Here is a 20,071-nt window from a genome sequence, read left to right as displayed (position 1 = left end):
TACCACATGTACTTGTCTTCTTACCAGAGGGTCCTTCCTCATCGGTACTCTGGTTCCCCCCATTTATTAAAGGAACTTTGTGCACTGAGATAAATCTGGGAAGTTCTTGACTTTCCCTTATGATGGCTCAAGTCAGATCTTCTTTTGAGAAGCCTAGGGCTTTTTAGTTATACAGATCAAGGGTCACCTAAGTGGACTGCCCCAAGATCTCTGTGGTTCAAAGCGTGCTCATTACCACCTTGCCCCCGCCCCCAGCTCTGCAGCTATGACGGTAATGAGGACTTGCTGCCAATGATGTGTGTTGCTATTTGAGTTCAGCTTCCCTGCAGTCCCATCACACTGCTGAAATCAGGAGCCCATTCCAGTTGCAGTAACTCTCCTCTCCATCTCTGGCCTACAGAGACTGGGGATGATAGCTCTTTTTGAAGAAACTGTGTTTCTCTTAGTAATTTTTGTCTCTATGCATTGGTGTTTCCAACTTCCAGTCAGTAGTCAAGCAAACAAAACCATTCCCAGGTACACGAGATAGCTCATTAGATACAGAATCTTTAATAAGTTGACGCATATGGATAAATTCAGTCAGGTCAAAAATCATGTTTTGTGTCCTTGGAATCTATCCCACATGTAATTCCTCCAGATTTGTACTACTGTACATGTTTAAATCTTACAATCTTTTACTACATGAATCTTCTAGTCCCAGTGTGATTGTGTGATTAGCTACCAAAGCATGTGGGGGTCTGACTCTCATGATGGGTCCATTATGGTGGGAGAGTTAATATCCTTGAAGAGGTAATTCTGGCAACTACTTCCCAGTCTTCCAACAAGGGAGGATCAGCCTCATTAGACTGGCAGTGAGTCTACTTCTCTAGGCAAAGAGGGCTCAGTGAGATTGGGAGATTCAGAATATGACGGATTTGAATCTTACCAAGTGCCATCATTCATATTTTCTGCATCCCACTTTTTAATCAGTGCTCTAACTTTCACCTAAGAAACGTAGCAAGGCTATGAATTCAAATCTATTATAAATCAGGTACACATGGAATCCATTTTTTAGATCAATTTTAGGCTGCTTCCAGGCCTGATCCACAAGTTTAGTATAGGTTTAATTAAATGTACCAGATTCTATTGGTGCCTCACAGAGATCCTCTCAACACTTGCCATTTTGTGCATGACAACCCAATTTCCATGACACATCACTTAGGGTCCTATGCCTGAGGCTTCCTAGGACTGGTGCAGCCCATTCTGCTGACACATGGAAAGCTGTAAGTGCCAAGAAATGAACACACAACGCCCTCTGGGAGTAGCCTGCATCTATGCCTGACAAGCACTTCCTCATGCATGGGGTGTGATAACTGAGGCACATTCCATACTGCCATCCAGAGTTCTCCAGTGAAACTGAGCTCCAGTTGCACCTTTTATTGGCTACTGTCTCCTTCCTGACTCACTTTCTCACTTCTGTGCCTGTCATTTCCTCCAAAGTAAATACCTACATTTGAATTTGCTTCTGGGGAAATCCAAACCGACACAAGCAGTGATAGAAATAAAATGTCCATACCACCCAAAGCAATCTATAGATTTAATGCAATCCCTATCAAAATACCAATGGCATTTTTCACACAACTAGAACAAATAATCCTAAAATTTGTATGGAACCACAAAAGACCCCAAATACCCAAAGAAATCTTAAGAAGAAGAACAAAATTGGAGGTATCATGCTACTGATATCAAACTATACTACAAAACTATAGTAATCAAAACAGCATGGTACTGGCATAAAAACAGACACACAGATCAGTGGAACAGAACAAAGAGCCCAGAAATAGACCCACACCTCTAGGCCATTTTATCTATGACAAAGGAGGCAAGACTATACAATGCGATAAAGACAGTGTATTCAATAAATGGTGTTGGGAAAACTGGACAGATACATGCAAAAAAAAATGAAGCTGGATGACCTTCTTATAACATATACAAGAATAAATTCAAAATGGATTAAAAACTTAAATGTAAGATCTGAAACCATCAAACTCCTAAAAGATAACATAGGCAGTAAACTCTCTGACATTGCTCTTAGTAATATTTTTTCTGATCTATCTCTTCAGGCAAAGAAAACAAAAGAAAAAATAAACAAATAAAACTATATCAAACTAAAAAGCTTTTGCACAATAAAGGAAACCACCAACAAAATGAAAATGCAGCCTATTGAATGGAAGAAGTATTCACCAATGATATATCTGATAAGGGGTTAATATCCAAAAGTTATAAAGAACTCATACACCTCAACACCAAAAACAAACAAACAAACAAAATTCCAATTAAAAACTGGGCAGAGGATCTAAATAGACATTTTTTCAAAGAAGACATACAGATGGCCAGTAGACATATGAAACGATGCTCAATGTCACTAATCATCAGAGAAATGCAAATTCAAACCACAATGAGACATCACCTCTCACCTGTCAAAATGGCTATCACCAATAAATCTACAAAAAGTGTTGGCAAGCATGTGGAGAAAAGGGAATACTCATGTGTTATTGGTGTGATTGCAAATTGGTGGAGCTGCTATGGAAAACAGTACGGAGGTTCCTCAAAAAATTAAAAATAGAATTACCTTATGATCCAGCAATTCCACTTCTGGGTATTTATCTAAAGAAATCCACAACACTAATTGGAAAAGATATACGTACCTCTATGTTCATTGCAACACTGTTTACAATAGCAAGATATGGAAGTAACTCAAGTGCCTGTCAATAGACTATTGAATAAAGAAGAGTTTGTACATATATACAATGGAATATTACTCAGCCATAAAATAGAATGAAATCTTACCATTTGCAACAACATGGGTGGACCTAGAGGGTATTATGCTAAGTGAAATAAGTCAGACAGAGAAAGACAAAGGCCATATGATCTCACTTATATGTGGAATCTAAAGAACAAAATAAATGAACAAACAAAACAGAAATAGACTTATAGATACAGAGAACAAACTGATGGTTGCCAGAGAGGAGGGTGGTTGGGGAGCTGGGTAAAAAGGTAAGGGATTAAGAAGTACAAATTGGTAGGTACAAAATAGTCATGGGGATGTAACGTACAGCATAGGGAATATAGTCAATAATGTTGCAACAACTACCGTGTTTCCCTGAAAATAAGACCAGGACTTATACTAATTTTTGCTCCAAAAGACTTATTAGAGCTTATGTTCAGGAGATGTCATCCTGGAAAATCATGCTAGAGCTTATTTTCTGGTTAGGTCTTATTTTCAGGGAAACATGGTATACATAGTGTCAGGTGGGTGCTAGACTAATTGGGAAAACCACTGCATAACATACATAAATGTCTAACTTCTATGCTGTACACCCGAAACTAATATAAAATAATAATGAATGTCAACTGTAATTGAAAAAACTACTTTTAAAGAATGACATAGCAGATGGAAATGCTACTGAGCCTGCGAGAAGAAATGAGCACCAGCTCTTGAGGAGCATTTGAAAGAAGTGTTGGTTCTCAGCAGGCCTCCAGGGAACACGCTTCTGAAGTAGGCAACAGCAATTTCAGTTCAAGACCAGCAATGTGAGTTTGGGTTCCACTCATCTGCGTGTGGTCCACAGACCACAGGAAGCTTGTTAGAAATGGAAAGCGACAGGCTCACCCACTTTGTGATGAGACAAGCTTCTCAGGTGGTACACACACCTTAAGATTGAAAAACACTGCTTTACAAGCAGCTGAGCATGAGTCCCCAGCCGAACACAGTTGAACTGAAGAAGGAGAGCCCTACCCCAAGAGGCAGGCTTTATAGAGCTGTGCTGCGCTGGCAGCCACCATGATCACATAACACAATTTGAGAACTCCATCAATGAATGAATCACAGCCTCAACCCCACCCACAGGCATCATAGATGAGAGGCTACATATACAAATGGACAATAGCCAGACCATACATAAACATAGAACTCTCACCCACCACCTGCAGCAACCTGTCCAGGACAGCAGTCCCTTACCTACAATATACAACCTGGAAGCCAGCATATTACGAGTCAGGCTGGTAGGAAGTCAGACTGCTATCTCTAGTGACAGTCCAGGAAGTCAAACAATGCCCCCTGCAATAATCAGCCCCAAAGGCCTAGGACTGGATCAATAACTGACAGCTTTCCTATTTTTAGGACCAGCCAGAGAAAGCCAGACACACACAGCTAACCAATCACAGAGGACTCCCCACTTCTGGTCCCACCTCTTGCTTCCCCAGGCCAGCAGCCTCCCATCAGGGCACACCTGAGTCTTCCGTTTTTTAAACTATAAACCTTTCCCACTCTCTGCCCAAACCAAGTGATGGTAGCTGACGCTGTTGCTGGAGCCAGCTTTGAATAAATAGACTTTGCTTTTCTCATTTCGTTTATTTCCACAGGATCTTAGGCCTTGAGGGGGAAATGAATAGGCAAGTAAGGAAACTTACCTCAAAGAAAACCAAGTGAGCCAGGCTGACTCCACTGCAAACGTCTCAGCTTTGCATATGGGAGCAATGTCTCAAACATTGTTCTGTCTCTCAGAGCACACACGATTTGTCCAGCAAGACGTTTCTCTTTGACTGAGTCAATAGAGTAGGATAGTTAAGCTCACCATGGGAGATCTCTCCCGATTGAGCCTGAGTTCAAAGACAGACTACATAACTTCTGTAGCCCGGTGCAAAATAAAATTCAGGCCTTTTGTTAAATCAAGAATTTTAAGAGTTGAGGGAAGAGCTTTAAGCCAAGGTGTGGGTCTCTGAGCACCGCACAGTTTGCATGCCCTGGACCCTGGGTTCTGAAGCACGCAATGTAGAGAACCTGGAATGTAGTGCAGCTGGGAGCAAGATGCCTCTCTCACTCAGATTTCACTCAGTGTCTGCCGTGGCCTTCGCAAACCTAGGAACATAGTTTTCCCTGAATTAACAGCTCAGAAAATGTGCTAAGGTCTGAATGTTTGTGTCTCCCCAAAATTCCTATGTTGAAATACTAATGCCCAACGTGGTGGTGGTCAAACCTGGGGCCTTTGGGAGGTGATTAGGTTGTGAGGGTGGAGCCCCCGTGGATAGGATTAGTGCTTTTATAAAAGAGACCCCACATACCTCCCTAGACCCCCTTTCACCAGGTGAGGACACAGGGAGAAGTCACAGCTTGTATCCAGAGAGCTCTCACCAGATCTGGTGCCTTGGTCTTGGACTTCCAGCCTCCAGAGTCGTGAGAAATAAATTTCCGCTGTTCATGAGTCACCCAGTCTGCGGTATTTGTTACAGCAGCCTGAATAGACTAAGACAGGATACAAATTGGTTCCTTTTCTGTAAGTGTTGAGAAAGGCTAGTGCCTGCTTTCTGAGTCCCATTGTCTCTTTAACCCTTTCAGAAGTGGAAACATCAGAGGCTTGGGGTTGAACTAATTCAAGCTGAAGATCTTGACGGCAGCCATAAGAAGCAGTCCAGGCAGGAACTGCCAAAAGAACCCTGGACGTGACATTGCAGGCATCCCAGACCCCTCACTTAAGATGAAACTGAATAAGATATTACAAGTGATGCATTTTCACTTTGATGCCTTAGGACTTTGAACTCCCAAAGGAAAAAAAATTTGAGTTTGAACTTTGTTACTTGAATCTGCAAGGTGATTTCATTCTCCCTGGGAATTTGTTAGCTTATATTTAAAATATGTTTAAAAACATCTCTGATTTTGGAATTTTATTATTGAAATATTTTTGACCATATATTATTATTGGAAAATCACTGTTGTTATTGAATCATATTCCAGAAATTTTGATGTCATAATTTAAGACAGTAAATAAAACCAAGAGTGAATTTCTAGTCCTATATACAGGATAGTCATAAATTTAATTACTTAACTCTGCTGACACTTCTAGAGCATAAATTGTACGTCAAAAAGGAAAACCAATGAGCAAGACTTGGGGATGAGCTTCATGAAGATGGGAACTGCCCCAAGGAGTTTCTGATAGTCCCATCCAAATGGGCACAGAGGTGGGCTTAATGTCACCTCTCGCTATGTTAGTGTTCCTCTGAGTATGCTCCTGGCCAGCAGCAGCAAAATCCCCAGAAACCTGTTAGGAATGCAGACCTGCACCCCACCCCAAAAGAAACGCAGACTCCCAGCTCTCACCCCAGACCATTCAACCAGATAGATACTCTGAGTGGGCCCAACTGGCAGTATTTTCACAACCCCCACCCCCCAGGGACACAGATGCAGTTCAAGCTTGAGAACCCCTGTGTTAGAGAATTAAAATATAAGGGAGATTAGGACAGGAATGCTCTCTGCCAACTCTGATGTCACCCTACACGTGGAGAGAGCACCACAACCAGAGTGACAAACCTCTCTGTTTGCCCGGGACTGTCCTGGTTTTTGAACTCAAGTTCTGTGTCCTGAGGAACCCTTCCTACCCAGGGGAACTGGGACGTGGGTCACCCTGTCCACATGGGTAAAATGTCACACCCTCCTCCATGTTCTCAATCACTTCCCTCATGGGATGTATCTGACTTGGTGCCTTGAAAAGAGAGACAGGTCATGTGCAGCCGAATCTCCCCACTCCTGCCTTCCCAGAGTCATCTGTCCCAGGCTCCCTGGTCATCCTGCCAAAGCGATTCAGGGCAGCTCCCAGGGGGAGGCCAGTGACGTCGCAGGACTGGCTGGCAGAAGGGCATTACAGAATCCCCTGTGTGCATGCACGTTCTCCAACATGGGCTTTGTCTGTAATGAATGCCATGAAGTTTGGTCTCTATCTGCTGACTCTTTGGCGGACACAGTTGCTATTTATTGGATCCCACCTAAACTTGTCAAACCTCAGAAAAATCTAAACAGTCACTGATTATGTATGTATATATATATATATATATATATATATATATATATATATATATATATATATTTTTTTTTTTTTTAATTGTGAGAGTATAAAATCAAGAACTATTACTTAGATAAATACAGCAACTAACATGAGAGGGGTGTTTGGAATTAAAATGTTTTAAGTCCATGCTGAAGTTGGTCTATATTGTCCTGACGTGATTAATTGTCTTGCTGGGATGACAAGATAAAACCATATCCCAATGGGTAGGAGTGGCATTTCCTGAGGAACTGAATAGTCCTACAGTCAATCATCCTAATAAGACAACTGAGGATCAAAAAATAATGATATAAAAATATGTTTTAGATGAGTGCAGGAGGAATGGGGGATAGAGGGAGGAAGGGAAGGAGAGAGGGAAGAGGGCACGACGGTGGGATCGGTGGTGCTCTAGATTGAATGTTTGTGTTCCCCCAAAATTCATATGTTGAAATCTAACCCCTAGACTTATGGTATTAGGGGGTGAAGCCTTGGGAGTTGATCAGGTCATGAGGGTAGAGCCCTCAAGAATGAGCTTAGTGCCCTTATAAAAGAGAACACAGAGAGCTCTCTCTCCCTTTCCACCATGTGAGGACACAGGGAGAAAGCTGATGTCTATGAACAGGAAGAAGGCTCTCACCAGAACGCAACCCTGCTGGCACCTGACCTTGGATTTCCAGCCTCAGAACTGCGAGAAATAAATTTCTGTTGTTTATAAGCCCCAGTCTATGGTATTTTATTATAGCAGCTCGAATAAACCAAGATAGATGGATGGATGGATGGATGGATGGATGGATGGATGGATGGATGGAGGAAGAGATGAATTAATCAATTTTATCTTCTCAATTTGTATACAAAATAATGTTGGTTCTGGTATTATAATTTATTCTTCCTGGTATTCCTCTAGAGAATCAACACATTTGTTAACATGTTGTAACTTCTCAATAAATGCATGAGTTGATTCATTAAGAGAAGAGAACTCTTTCTCCTCACTCAGAACCTATTACTCTTTCATCTAATGAGAAACTTTGCTCTCAGATGAGTGTTATTGTTATGGTTATTGCTCCTTGTCTTTCAATATGTGCAGATATGTTTTTACATCTTATGTTCTACCTACAGTGCAATTCTCAACTTTCTGATTGTTTTGTTATTTTAATGTCCTCCTATCAAAGTTACCATAATGAAGCATCTTTTATTTCCTCTGAGAGAACAAAATGTATTATTTTCACTTCCTAAAGAAAACTAAGTCAAAGAATCCTTATACTACTTGAAAGCTCAAATGTTTACTATGTACCTGCTGTGCATGAAGACACCATGCCAGATTGGGTGAGAAATACAGAATAAACAAGATCTCATCCACACAGTCCAATAATTTTTAGAAACTCAACACATGATATAATGTTGGAGGCATTGAAAAGAGATAAAAATACACTGTGCTGTTATTAAAGAAAATAGGGGCATTTTGGGGTGCCTTAGCCATGTGGGAGCCTCCCTGGAATTCCCTCAGGTACTTGGGACAGAAGGAACGGCATGAGGGGCTGGTACTCTCTGTGGGTAGGTGGGATGCTCATCTCAGCTCTATCAAGATTTGGTTTTTAATGTTGATATTATTGCCCCATCTCTACTCACAGGTGAATGAAGCCTGGAACAATGAGCTACCTACCACAGGCAACAGAGAGTCAACAGAGCTTTCTTAACATGGAAGTGATATGATCTATTTGCTTTTTTATTATATATAATTGTCAGCTGAGCCTAAGCACAAAGAAGGGAGAAATCAAAGTCAGTTGAGGGATTGATAAAAATCTAAAACCTTTAGTCTCATTAACCTAACAAAAAAAAAAAAAAAAGAAGAAGGAAAAGAAAAGGTCTTTCAATGTGAGAGGCAACAAGCCAATATTTGAGATCAATAAGAATAGCTATTTGGGAAGCATTGATTCAGGCAGAAAACCAAATAGTGGCCCGATTAAGAGACAAAGGCCATGAGTATTTATGAGAAAGAGAAGGGGAACAATTACATCAGTAGAAGGAAGACATTTCTACTAGTGCAGTAACATAACAGTGTGATGTTAATTCTAAACAAAGTTTTGAATTTTCAGCTCAGTGGTCATCAATCCGGCAGTCATAATATCTGTTTTCTTGTTATCTTTGCAAATAATTTTTTCGGACACAGGTTGTTTTAAGCCCAGTACAAAGGTCTTTTTACTCTTTTTTTTAATTTATAGGGGTGACATTTGTTAGTAAAATTACATAGATTTCAGGTGTACAATTCTGTATTACATCATCTATAAATCCCATTGTGTGTTCACCACCCAGAATCAGTTCTCCTTCCATCACCATATATTTGATCCCCCTTACCCTCATCTCCCACCCCCCAACCCCCTTACCCTCTGGTAACCACTAAACTATTGTCTGTGTCTATGAGTTTTTGTTTCTCATTTGTTTGTCTTGTTCTTTTGTTGTTTTGGGTTTATATACCACATATCAGTGAAATCATAGCGTTCTCTGCTTTTTCTGTCTGACTTATTTCGCTTAGCATCATACTCTCAAGATCCATCCATGTTGTCACAAATGTTCCTATATCATCTTTTCTTACCACCGAATAGTATTCCATTGTGTATATATACAACAACTTCTTTATCCATTCATCTATCGAAGGACATTTTGGTTGTTTCCATGTCTTGGCTACTGTAAACAAAGCTGCAATGAACATTGGAGCACACTTGTCTTTATGTATAAATGTTTTCAGACTTTTTGGGTAGATACCCAGGAGAGGGATTGCTGGGTCATATGGTAATTCTATTCGTAATTTTTGGAAGAACCTCCACACTGCCTTCCATAGCGGCTGCACCAGTCTGCATTCCCACCAACAGTGTATGAGGGTTCCTTTTTCTCCACAGCCTCTCCAACACTTGTTACTATTTGTCTTGTTGATGATAGCCATTCTGACTGGGGTGAGGTGATATCTCATTGTGATTTTTATTTGCATTTCTCTGATGATTAATGATTTGTATGTCCTCTTTGGAGAAATGTCTCTTCAGGTCCTCTGCCCATTTTTCAATTGGGTTGTTTGTTTTTTTATTGTTGAGTTTCATGAGTTCCTTGTATATTTTGGATATTAGCCCCTTATCGGAGGCACTGTTTGCAAAAATCTTCTCCCATTCAGTTGGTTGCCTCTTTATTTTGTCGATGGTTTCTTTTGCTGTGCAGAAGCTTTTAAGTTTCATTTTACTCTGTTTTTAACATTCCAAGATTTGAGACATTAAGACACGCCAGGCAGTTTCTCTGGCATGACAGCTCCAGCGCCATTTTAAAGGGACTCCCTTTATTATTTTTTTATAGTCTGTGACTTGAATTGGGATCCACAAATAAGAAAGTGTCGAAGGCTTCTAGGCAAGAAGAGTCAGCATGAGCAAAGGGATGGGATGTGGGAAAATAAGAATATTCTCTGGTAACAAGAGTAGCCTGAAATACTGGGGGGAAGTAAGAGTGGGGCTAAAAAAAGATCAGTGAAACCAGGACATGAAATACTCTGATTAATGAATTTTGAAAAGGCCTGGCAAAGAAGCGCCATTAAGAATTGAAATTTTCAGGTTCAAGTTAACCATTTTTTACAATTTCACATTATTTTAAATATGTATGCATTTTAGACGTTTAGGCTCATGACTTTTGCATACAGATACTTCAAACAGTGCATAAAGGCCTAACCCAAGCCCAGTCTCATAAAACAGCTCTGAATTTCATTAAGTACTGGAAAGCAAGAAACTAATGTTGTCAGAAAACAGCATGGTCATATACAGCCCATCCAGAAAGCACTATTTATACCCTTTATTTATTTATTTTTAACAACATCATTTTCAGCATATGCCTTGAGGTATAAATACAACATTAAAAGTCTTCACCAAGACACAAACAGTTCTAAAACCTGCCAGTGGTGTTATCAAATTATGATTTAGTGTTTTCAGAAATTATATGTACATCAGGAAAGAAGACGTCAAGTCAGCTTAGACAGAGCATGGCATCATCTCTGAAACACGGGACACACACATGCCTCTTAGTCTCGAAAGTGACTGAAAGGTTTTCCTTTGCTTTGGGATCTACAGTCACCTTTGGTTGGTGAATTCAACAAAACAGTTGGTTACTCCCCCTTGTGCTGCTTCCGATATGCACATAGGAACAGAAAGGAGAACGCTGTGGGGAACACGTAGGGCACTGTGTCACTCACAGTCAGGCCTTCAAAGTATGTGAAGCTCTCTGAGCTTCTGGAAAGAGATGTGCTCAGAAGTGGTACAGACCTTGATCTTATAAATCTCCCCCCCAAACTTCAGGGTAGAAAAAGGTTCCTGACAGAGTGTTAGTCAACTTGAGCTGCTATAACAAAACACCACAAAGTAAGATGGCTTAAACAACAGACATTTATTTTTCACAGTTTGGGAGGCTGACAGTCCAAAGCCAAGGTGCTGGCAGACCCAGTGTATGGTGAGAACCCATTTCCTGCCTTGTAGACGTCCACCATTTTGCTGTGTCCTTACAGGGCTGAGAGCAGACAGGGGTTCTAGTCTCTTTCTCTTCTTATAACGGCACTAATTCCATCAGGCGGGGCCCCCTCATGACCTCCAATAAACCTAACCACTTCCCAAAGGTCCGCCTCCAAATACCATCACATGGGAATTAAGGTTTTAACATATGAAAGTTGGAGGGACACAAGCATGCAGTCTATAGCCCAGAGGGACAAGCTCCTCAAAAGGAAGTACCAGGAAATGATCTTTACTTGGTTTTGTAGAGTATCAGCTGGCAGTTACAAACCCAGCCTATGTAAGGACAGCCTCCATCTCAGAAAACTGACATTGTATCTGTGCCATCTTGGATTGTGGAAGGAAGAGAGCAGAGGTGCACAGAAAGAACAACATTTAAGCTCATCCTCCCAATCATGATTGGAAAACGTAACATTTTTGCAGTTTCTCAAAATTAAGCTCTCAATCAGGAAATGGCTTTTCGAGTCAACAAATACGAAACTGGAAATCACCAGAGTGGTAGTTAATGAGTACCAGCTTCTTGAATAATTTATCAAATTAATAATAATGCTGTTTCTCTACTCTTCGCATGTGTTTAAGGAGCACCTTACAAATTGATCAAAGCTTTTTGTGGGCATTTAGATGCAGTGGGCAGACAGCAAATTATCATTCATGTTTTGCTGTAATTGTTCCCACTGAGGAAAGCTCTATCTTACATTTAGATAAGCAATGGGTCAAATTCATTTAGCATGTAAAAGGTACCATAAAATAATCTGTATTCTTAAATAAACAAACAAACAAACAAAAAACTCAAGGGTCTGTTTGGGAGTCCTTTACAAGTGATAGCCTGGAGAATTGATTGGAAATGTCTGGGAAAGACACAAACAATGCCATCACCTGCCTCTGGTACAAGAAAAGGAAGGGCACCAGATCCCAGTGTTCCATCACTGGCCCAGGTCTTATCTGCTATTTACAACATCAGCCCTGCCCCAGCTCCTGTCACAGAGGAACTTAAGGAACCCTGCTGAGTTGCACAGCAATTTGGGTTTCTCATGCTTTCTCCAGCCTGAGGAAAAAAATCAAGCTATTTACATTACATCACCACCAACAGTCTTTGCCTCCTTCCATTCCTAATGATGGAAACTGTCAAGGTCCATCTCCACTGCTCCCTGTACAGTATCCCAGTTTCCTCATCTCCCTCTGAAGCAACTGCTATCCTCTGCTGACTGATGAACCTGCGCTTCTCCCCCATCATGTGGCAGCCAAGATTCCCTGCCTCACGGCACCTCTTATCTCTCCTGACACTGGAGGACCAAGACTGGGGCTATGCACTGTGGCAGTCCTGAGTGGGAGAGAAAGCACCACCTCCCCAGCACAGGCCACTGCTTCTTCCGGTTAAACAAGTTTCTGGCCCTAAGGGCTCTCCTTCTTAACACTTTCCTAGACCCCACCCTGTACTTCTCTTCCTTCTGAGCTGGACTCAAGAGCCCTGAAAATCTGGCTTCAGAAACAAGAGCAATGACTAAGGTCAGTGATTAAGGTTCCTTATTTTCCATCCCTGGATCATTAGTCAGGATCCCAGGACCTAGTAAGTCTCCCCTGCCCTGGCCCCACTTTTTCCTTCTCTCTGGCCTGCCCAGGTTTACGGTAGCCACAATGGATAATAACAGTAATAATAACAGCTAACTCTTATGTTTAGGTGTCTCACGTGTCTAAACACTTTACATCTAGTAACTTCTTTAATCTTCACAACTCTCATAAATCTCCTTTTTACAGAACTTGAGTAAACTGAAGCACAGAAAGGTTAAGCAATTTGCCTAAGTTACAAAGCTGGTAGGGGCCGAGCAGGAATCAGAACATACGGGGTCTGCCTGGTGAGCTTAACCATCTCACATGGCCTCCCTATTCATAGCCAGGGGGGAACTGACACATCGTGTGCCCAGACGCTCATGGCCTCATGCAAATAAAATGCTTATAGGGCCCTAATCCTGTCTGTTGTATATATATGGAGTTAAACCTTCTCTGTGTTCCTGTCCAATGAGATATCAAAAAGAATTCTGCAGCATGCCGGAGGAGTTGATGTAACCTCTGGCGTGCTGCCGTGCTCTGTCTGTGACAGGAGCAACCGTGTTGCCCCGAAAATAAGCCCTAGCCGGACCATCAGCTCTAATGCAGCTTTTGGAGCAAAAAGTAATATAAGACCCGGTCTTATTTTACTATATTATATTATAATATATTACGTTATTATATTATATTATATTATATTATATTATATTATATTATATTATATTATATTATATTACATTATATTATACTATATTACAGTAAAATAAGACCGAGTCTTGCATTAATTTTTGTTCCAAAAGACACATTAGAGCTGATTGTCTGGCTAGGTCTTATTTTCGGGGAAACACGGTATAATTTGTTCCCTCTCCCTCCACCAATACGCACTGTCATAAAAAGAAGAGGAGAAAGACCCACTCATCACGTGACCTGTGCAACTTGCAAAGTCCTTCACACCTTCAAACACTTGCTCCTGTACCATTTGTTGGTCTCTACTGCGGGCCATTCTAGTCTCTAAGAACAACAGCAACAAAATGCAGTAAGATGTTGCCCTCCGGCAGAGGAGCTCCTTGTCCATGGAGAGGTGCCACTCCCAAGGAGACTGGAGTCTCAGTGCACTTGTCCACAAGGCTGCTCAGTTGTCACTTGGTGCCCAGGGCTCAGTTTCTCTGCTTCTTCTTCAGGCCCCTCAGAAGAGTCTACCAGGGACAACCCCAGTTTCCTTTCAAGCCTCTTGTGTCTGCCCCCAGTGGACCCACAGGCCTGCCTTTGGCCCAGGCCGCCAATGAAAGCACACTCAGTGTTTCCTTGGAGCCTTCCCCTACTTTCCCCTCCCCTCTGCCTTCTCCCTATCGAGGAAGGACTCAGGGGAGCCCCTAGGGCCATGGAGAAATGGACAAGGATGGCCAGTGCCGCAGTGCTCAGGGCAGCACCCCCACTCCCTCTGCACAAACTTGCACCTCACGTGATTCTGGGATGAGCTCATCCCCCAACTCTCACTTTGGTTAGCTGGGTTCTTCCCCAGGAAACTTCTGCCCTTCATGAAGGTGGATTTCTGGTGGAGCTTCCTTACCAAACAACCGAATGAAGGAGCCGATCATGTGTTGGTGCAAGCTGGGGTCCCCCCGCAACCATCCCCAACACACACTTTCAACACCCTCCATAAACAGCAAATCTTGGTTTGCAAAGGGCTCTACAAGCCAGCTGGGCATTTTCTGCAATTACACAGCTGTGATGTTGCATAATATTGTGGTTGTACTAGAAGTCTGTATGTGTTTAAGTGATTGACATGATGAATTCTATGTTATAGGAATTTTATCACATGTTTTAAAAAAGCAGTTGGGCTGAGTGATAAGAAAAGGAGGGGGGCATGAAGTTTCTCCCAAATCTGCCTAATAATGAGTCGTGTTCAAAAGGAAATCTAGTACTACACCTTCTGACTAGGGTAATGATAGCATGTAGGACAGAATGTGGTACAAATTTTTCAAAAATGGACACTCTGATTTTAAAAAAGTCAAGGCCAATACCTGCAATGATCATGGTCATGTGATGGTCTATTGGAAAGAAGCTATTGGCTCACACTGGGCATATAGGTTCTGGAGAAGTAACAACCCTTCTGTTCAGGCTGTGCTGGTGCCATTGGATTCTCAAACACATGATTCCACCGGCAGTGGGGACATCTGTTGGTTGCGCACGTACCAGACTGGAAATAGAAATGCCAGCCTTGGAGAGAAGTTAAAGTCCTGTTTTTTGGGTGGAAACAAGGACAGCCGGCTGAGCTAACTGCCTCTGGGGAATTACAGAGAGATTAAGGGGAAGGCAAGCAAGCCTGACAAAGAAAATATACCTCACAGATACAAAGGATTATTTTTCCTGGACTTAAAACTTTACACTGAAGAATAAGCAAATGGGCCATGCTAGATGAGATTGTCCACCCGAAGTTCAACCCAAATGAATATACGAAAAGGGCTGAGTCCAGAAATCAGTACATTTCATTGTCCAAAAGACCTTGAGCTTCAGCTTCCCAAAAAGTATTTGTAATTTGGGTGGCAGCCATTCACAGTTATTAGTTCAGCTTTAGGGAAAAAAGGGACAGCTAATGCCTCACCATCTGCACTTTCTGGTTTTATTACGGCACAGAAAGAAAAAGGAGGGCTACTGGTGCCTGGCGGGAAAGCACGGCCAGAGCCAGCAGCTGAACACAGTTGGCACAGGCCTGGGCATGAGCACATGGCTCTACCCTTCCTTCCATCCCAGTCTCTAAACCATGAGCTTTGGCTCTTGCTCTCTCTCCCCCCTCCCCCACCCCTCCCTTACCTTCTTCTTCCCCCTCTTTCCCTCCCTCTTTTCCTTTCTTTTTTTTCTTCTCTTTTTCTCACCAATTCCCACAAGTGTATATCCAGGTGTGGGTTCAGTGAAATGTGTCCATGACTCCTAGGCATGAATGAGTTTATCATATTGTGGTCAATAATTTGCGTAAACATTTGGGACACAGGCAGATAAGTTTTATGGCAGAAGGAGGGTGGGGAACACCAAAGTTCCAGGGACGGGAATGTGCACTCTTTCTAGTCTTCCAGGGCTTTGCCAAGCAATCCTGAGCTCCTTCCATTGTCACTGGCATAACCCTAACCAAATCCTCAAGTTGCCTAAAATGAAAGGACGAAGGCCTTACATTTGTGCTCCAAGGAAACTTAGCTTTTCCTAGATTATTTCCACCTGTAGTTGAATTTCTTTCTTTGTGTTAATGTATTAACATTTTCCATTCACAAATTCCATTCCATGAAGATCAAATACTTAAATTATGCACTTTAAAATGTATTTAATCAATTGTTACTCTCAAATTCACCTCTTCTTTTCAGAGTGATATTTTCTGACACACACACACACACACACACACACACACACACACGAGTTCACTTAAGTTTGTGTCTTGGTTATTCTGTTTTGAGTCTAAAAGCATGTCTTCAGCTTACTCTAGTTTCTCTTTATTTCTTGAAATAATGTCCAGTCTTTGCTTACTCCCCTGTATTTCAAAGTTTGGATATTGAGTTTGAATGCATGAGGCAATATTTTGAAACGACAGATGAACTTGAATCTAATTGTCACACAATTAGTCTATAATATCATTACCATGAAACCATTTTCTTTCTGCATTTTTTTAAGGCAAAGATTTAATGTCATTTGAGGACACACAAACTTGGGACTGTAAATAATATTATACACTTTAAAATATCTATTTTGTTATTTGCAAAACTCTTATCATATTATCATTTAATCCCCTTTGAAATAGAGGGGACAGTTGGCATATCATTGCTTTGTGGACAAATAAAGTCCATAAGGGAAAGAAATACTTCATCTCAGAGACATACAGTTATATAATGGCAGAGCTGTACTTTCCAAAAAAACCTCTTGGCTTTTGTCTCCCAGGTTAAAGCTTATTTCATGTGACCACTAAAGAACTAAAATTTATAGGTCCTCAAATTTATAGGCTCACAAAGAATTGTCTGCCAATGATGTCTACCACTCATGGATTTACTACTAGTTTTCATATACATATATATGAAAGTCATGGTTAATAAAATAAAACTATTTAAAAATATTATTGATTTTTCGGCCGGGACCGCCATCTTCCAGTAATTCGTCAAAATGACCAACACAAAGGGAAAGAGGAGAGGCACCCGCTATATGTTCTCTAGGCCTTTTAGAAAACATGGAGTTGTTCCTTTGGCCACATACATGCGAATCTACAAGAAAGGTGATATTGTAGACATCAAGGGAATGGGCACTGTTCAAAAAGGAATGCCCCACAAATGTTACCATGGCAAAACGGGAAGGGTCTACAATGTTACTCAGCATGCGGTTGGCATTGTTGTAAACAAACAAGTCAAGGGCAAGATTCTTGCCAAGAGAATTAATGTTCGTATTGAGCATATTAAGCACTCTAAGAGCCGAGATAGCTTCCTGAAACGGGTAAAGGAAAATGATCAGAAAAAGAAGGAAGCCAAAGAGAAAGGTACCTGGGTTCAACTGAAACGCCAGCCTGCCCCACCCAGAGAAGCACACTTTGTGAGAACCAATGGAAAGGAGCCTGAGCTGCTGGAACCCATTCCCTATGAATTCATGGCATAAGTGTAAAAAAATAAAAGACCTCTGTAAAAAAAAAAAAAAAAAAAAAAAAAAATATTATTGAATTCAGACTAGCTTTCAGAGTATCAACCAGTACACATTTTCTTTGTCAAGGGATATTAAAAATAAAAAGAGCTCCTCATTCTTGAAAAGGCCATCTGTAAACCATTGTCATGACCACTGCATCAGTCAGGATGTGCTAGGTCAGGCTGCAGTAACAAACAGCCCCAAAATCTCAATGATACAGAACAATGAGGTTTATTTCTCACTTAGGGTACATATGCATTGTGGATTGGCTGGGGACTCTGCTCCACATCTTCTTCCTACATTAGGTTAGGCTAATAGATCAATTGCCATCTAGAGCATTTCCATGTGCAGCGTCAGAGAGAAAGAGAGGGCGTGGTGAATTGTCCACTGGTTCTTAAAGCCTCCTCCTGGAACTGACACACGTCACTGCCATTCGTATCTTAGCACTGACCAAAGCAATTCACATGGCCTCTGCTAACACCAAGAGGACGGGGAAGTAAAATTCTACCATGTGCCTGACAGGCAGGAATACTTTAGTGAACACATTAGCAATAAACCACAACTATATTTATTAACTTTTGCTCCATGGTGATAGGACATAGCACACTGGGATTTTCCAAAGGCAGATCTCAAGATACCTGAGGAAGAATTTCATAATTAATACTTCAGTGTAATCCAGTAGTTCTTAATTGTTTTCATTTTAATAACCGACTTTTCTCAACCGCAATTTATACCACGTATTATTTTTCTACATTAAAAAAAGGGAAAAAACAGAGTCCTCTCCAATCTGTACTTCATCTCAGATCTCAAAGTCTAGAAGCTAGAAACTGGAAACAACTGAAGTGAGAAGAGCTTACCTTTTTCATGCAGTTTGCTGATGAGAGTTCTGGGGCTCAGTCTCTTCACTCGCCCTGGGTATTTATCCAACCTCTGGCTTGAGAAACACTGAGGTGACACATAATTTACTCTGCATTCTGATTTCAGCTTCACTGTGAAGCTGAAAATGTTCCCTCTGTTGTTTAACCATACTGTCTCAAGCCCTTTTCAAATCAAGTTGTAGAAAATCTCTGCCCGTTTTTAGTTCAAAAGTCCCTTTCCCTTAGACAATATCCACATGCAGTTGTTGATGTGGATATAATGAGCTAATTCCAAAGAGCCACAAGCTAAAAATTTTAGCTGCTCAGAAGTACTATTTCATATCTTCCATGATTAAATGTCCCTCCCGCATACTCATATATAGTAAGCACAGTTATGTTAGGATAATATTTTCTTTCTCAAAGTTTGACACTACCTGCCGGAGTGTCTGTTAAAATGCAGATTCCTGAGCCCCAACCCAGCTTCTGTGTGATCAAGGAATGGGATCCAGGAGTCTGTACTTTTCGTTAGCATTCCAAGTGACATTTATGAACATTGAAGTTTGAGAAGCCCTACTATGGTATGATCCAAATAACAAGACCCCATCATCTGTTCAAGAAACATGGGTGAAAGCTTACAAAGAACGAGAGGTAGAGATCTAAAGGGATGAACTTTTGAGCCTCCATACTCATAAGGGCTGAGCAGGCACCTTGGCAGTAAGTCCGCACAGAGGACAGTGGGCCCTCTCAGAGAAGCTGGTGGGTAATTTTTATCATGCAACTAAGCAACCATTCATTTTGAAAAATGAAACAGGAATTCAAAGTTTGTGAAGGTCACCCAGAGTTATTTATATTATAAAAGCTATTAAGGTGGTACTCAGAATTTAATATAAATATATAACATATAAAATATTTATATTTTATATATCAACTAACAAATAGCATTAATCTGAAAATGTTTGCTCAGCTTATTTTTTTATCTCAACTCAGTTGTTTTATTAGAAATAAAATCTCTTGCTAAATTTTACAATCATATCAGTTTGAATACGTTAGAGGATCTGTTATGATAAAAATGGTTGTTAAAATTAAGTCTTTAACCAGAATTCCTTGGAGAAAGGGCCAAATGCAGAGTGAGAGCACAGAGAGTGCAAGGTGATCCCAGAGTATCTTGTGCCAGAAAGTAAGATCATGTTCAGAACAGATGGGGCCGTGACATAAGAAACAGTAACCAGTTTGAAGAGATTCCTATTGGCCAGACCATGGACAAGTTGAACATTAAAATGTAATGGTAAGTGTAACAGATTATGATCCACCAAACAAAATAAGAACCTGTGAGGACACATTGGGATATAGATATATAGAGAGAGATAGATATAGATATAGAGATAGAGAGAGATTGAGAATGGACATGAGAATGCTTGTTTTTATAACTGAAAGCCAACAAATAAAGAAGGAATAATGGAATACAAAAATCATCAACAGATGCAAAGACTAGTAGATTAAAGTTTAATGTGGAAGCAGCTACTGACGTAGTCTCAAAGTGTCTCCTCAGAAATTACGATTTTCAAAATAAAAAACTAAGAACTTTATAGTGAAAAAAACGAGCATATGCCATGTTTACCATGTGATCAAATTTAGT

General features: G+C 40.9%; 1 protein-coding gene across 1 annotated transcript; it reads left to right on the top strand.

Moving 5' to 3' along the window:
• The first annotated feature begins 17,044 nt into the window (after window positions 1–17,044).
• Window positions 17,045–17,578, top strand: LOC308505938 (large ribosomal subunit protein eL21). Its single transcript, XM_081068764.1, has one exon. The coding sequence runs from the start codon at window positions 17,072–17,074 to the stop codon at window positions 17,552–17,554; it is 483 nt and encodes a 160-aa protein (XP_080924890.1). The 5' UTR covers window positions 17,045–17,071; the 3' UTR covers window positions 17,555–17,578.
• The last annotated feature ends 2,493 nt before the right edge of the window (window positions 17,579–20,071 follow it).

This window comes from Rhinolophus hipposideros (genome assembly GCF_964194185.1).
Source record: "Rhinolophus hipposideros genome assembly, chromosome: 12".
NCBI lineage: Eukaryota > Metazoa > Chordata > Mammalia > Chiroptera > Rhinolophidae > Rhinolophus > Rhinolophus hipposideros.
Note: the sequence above shows the minus strand (reverse complement) of the source record. Positions and strands in the feature narration are given on the sequence as shown.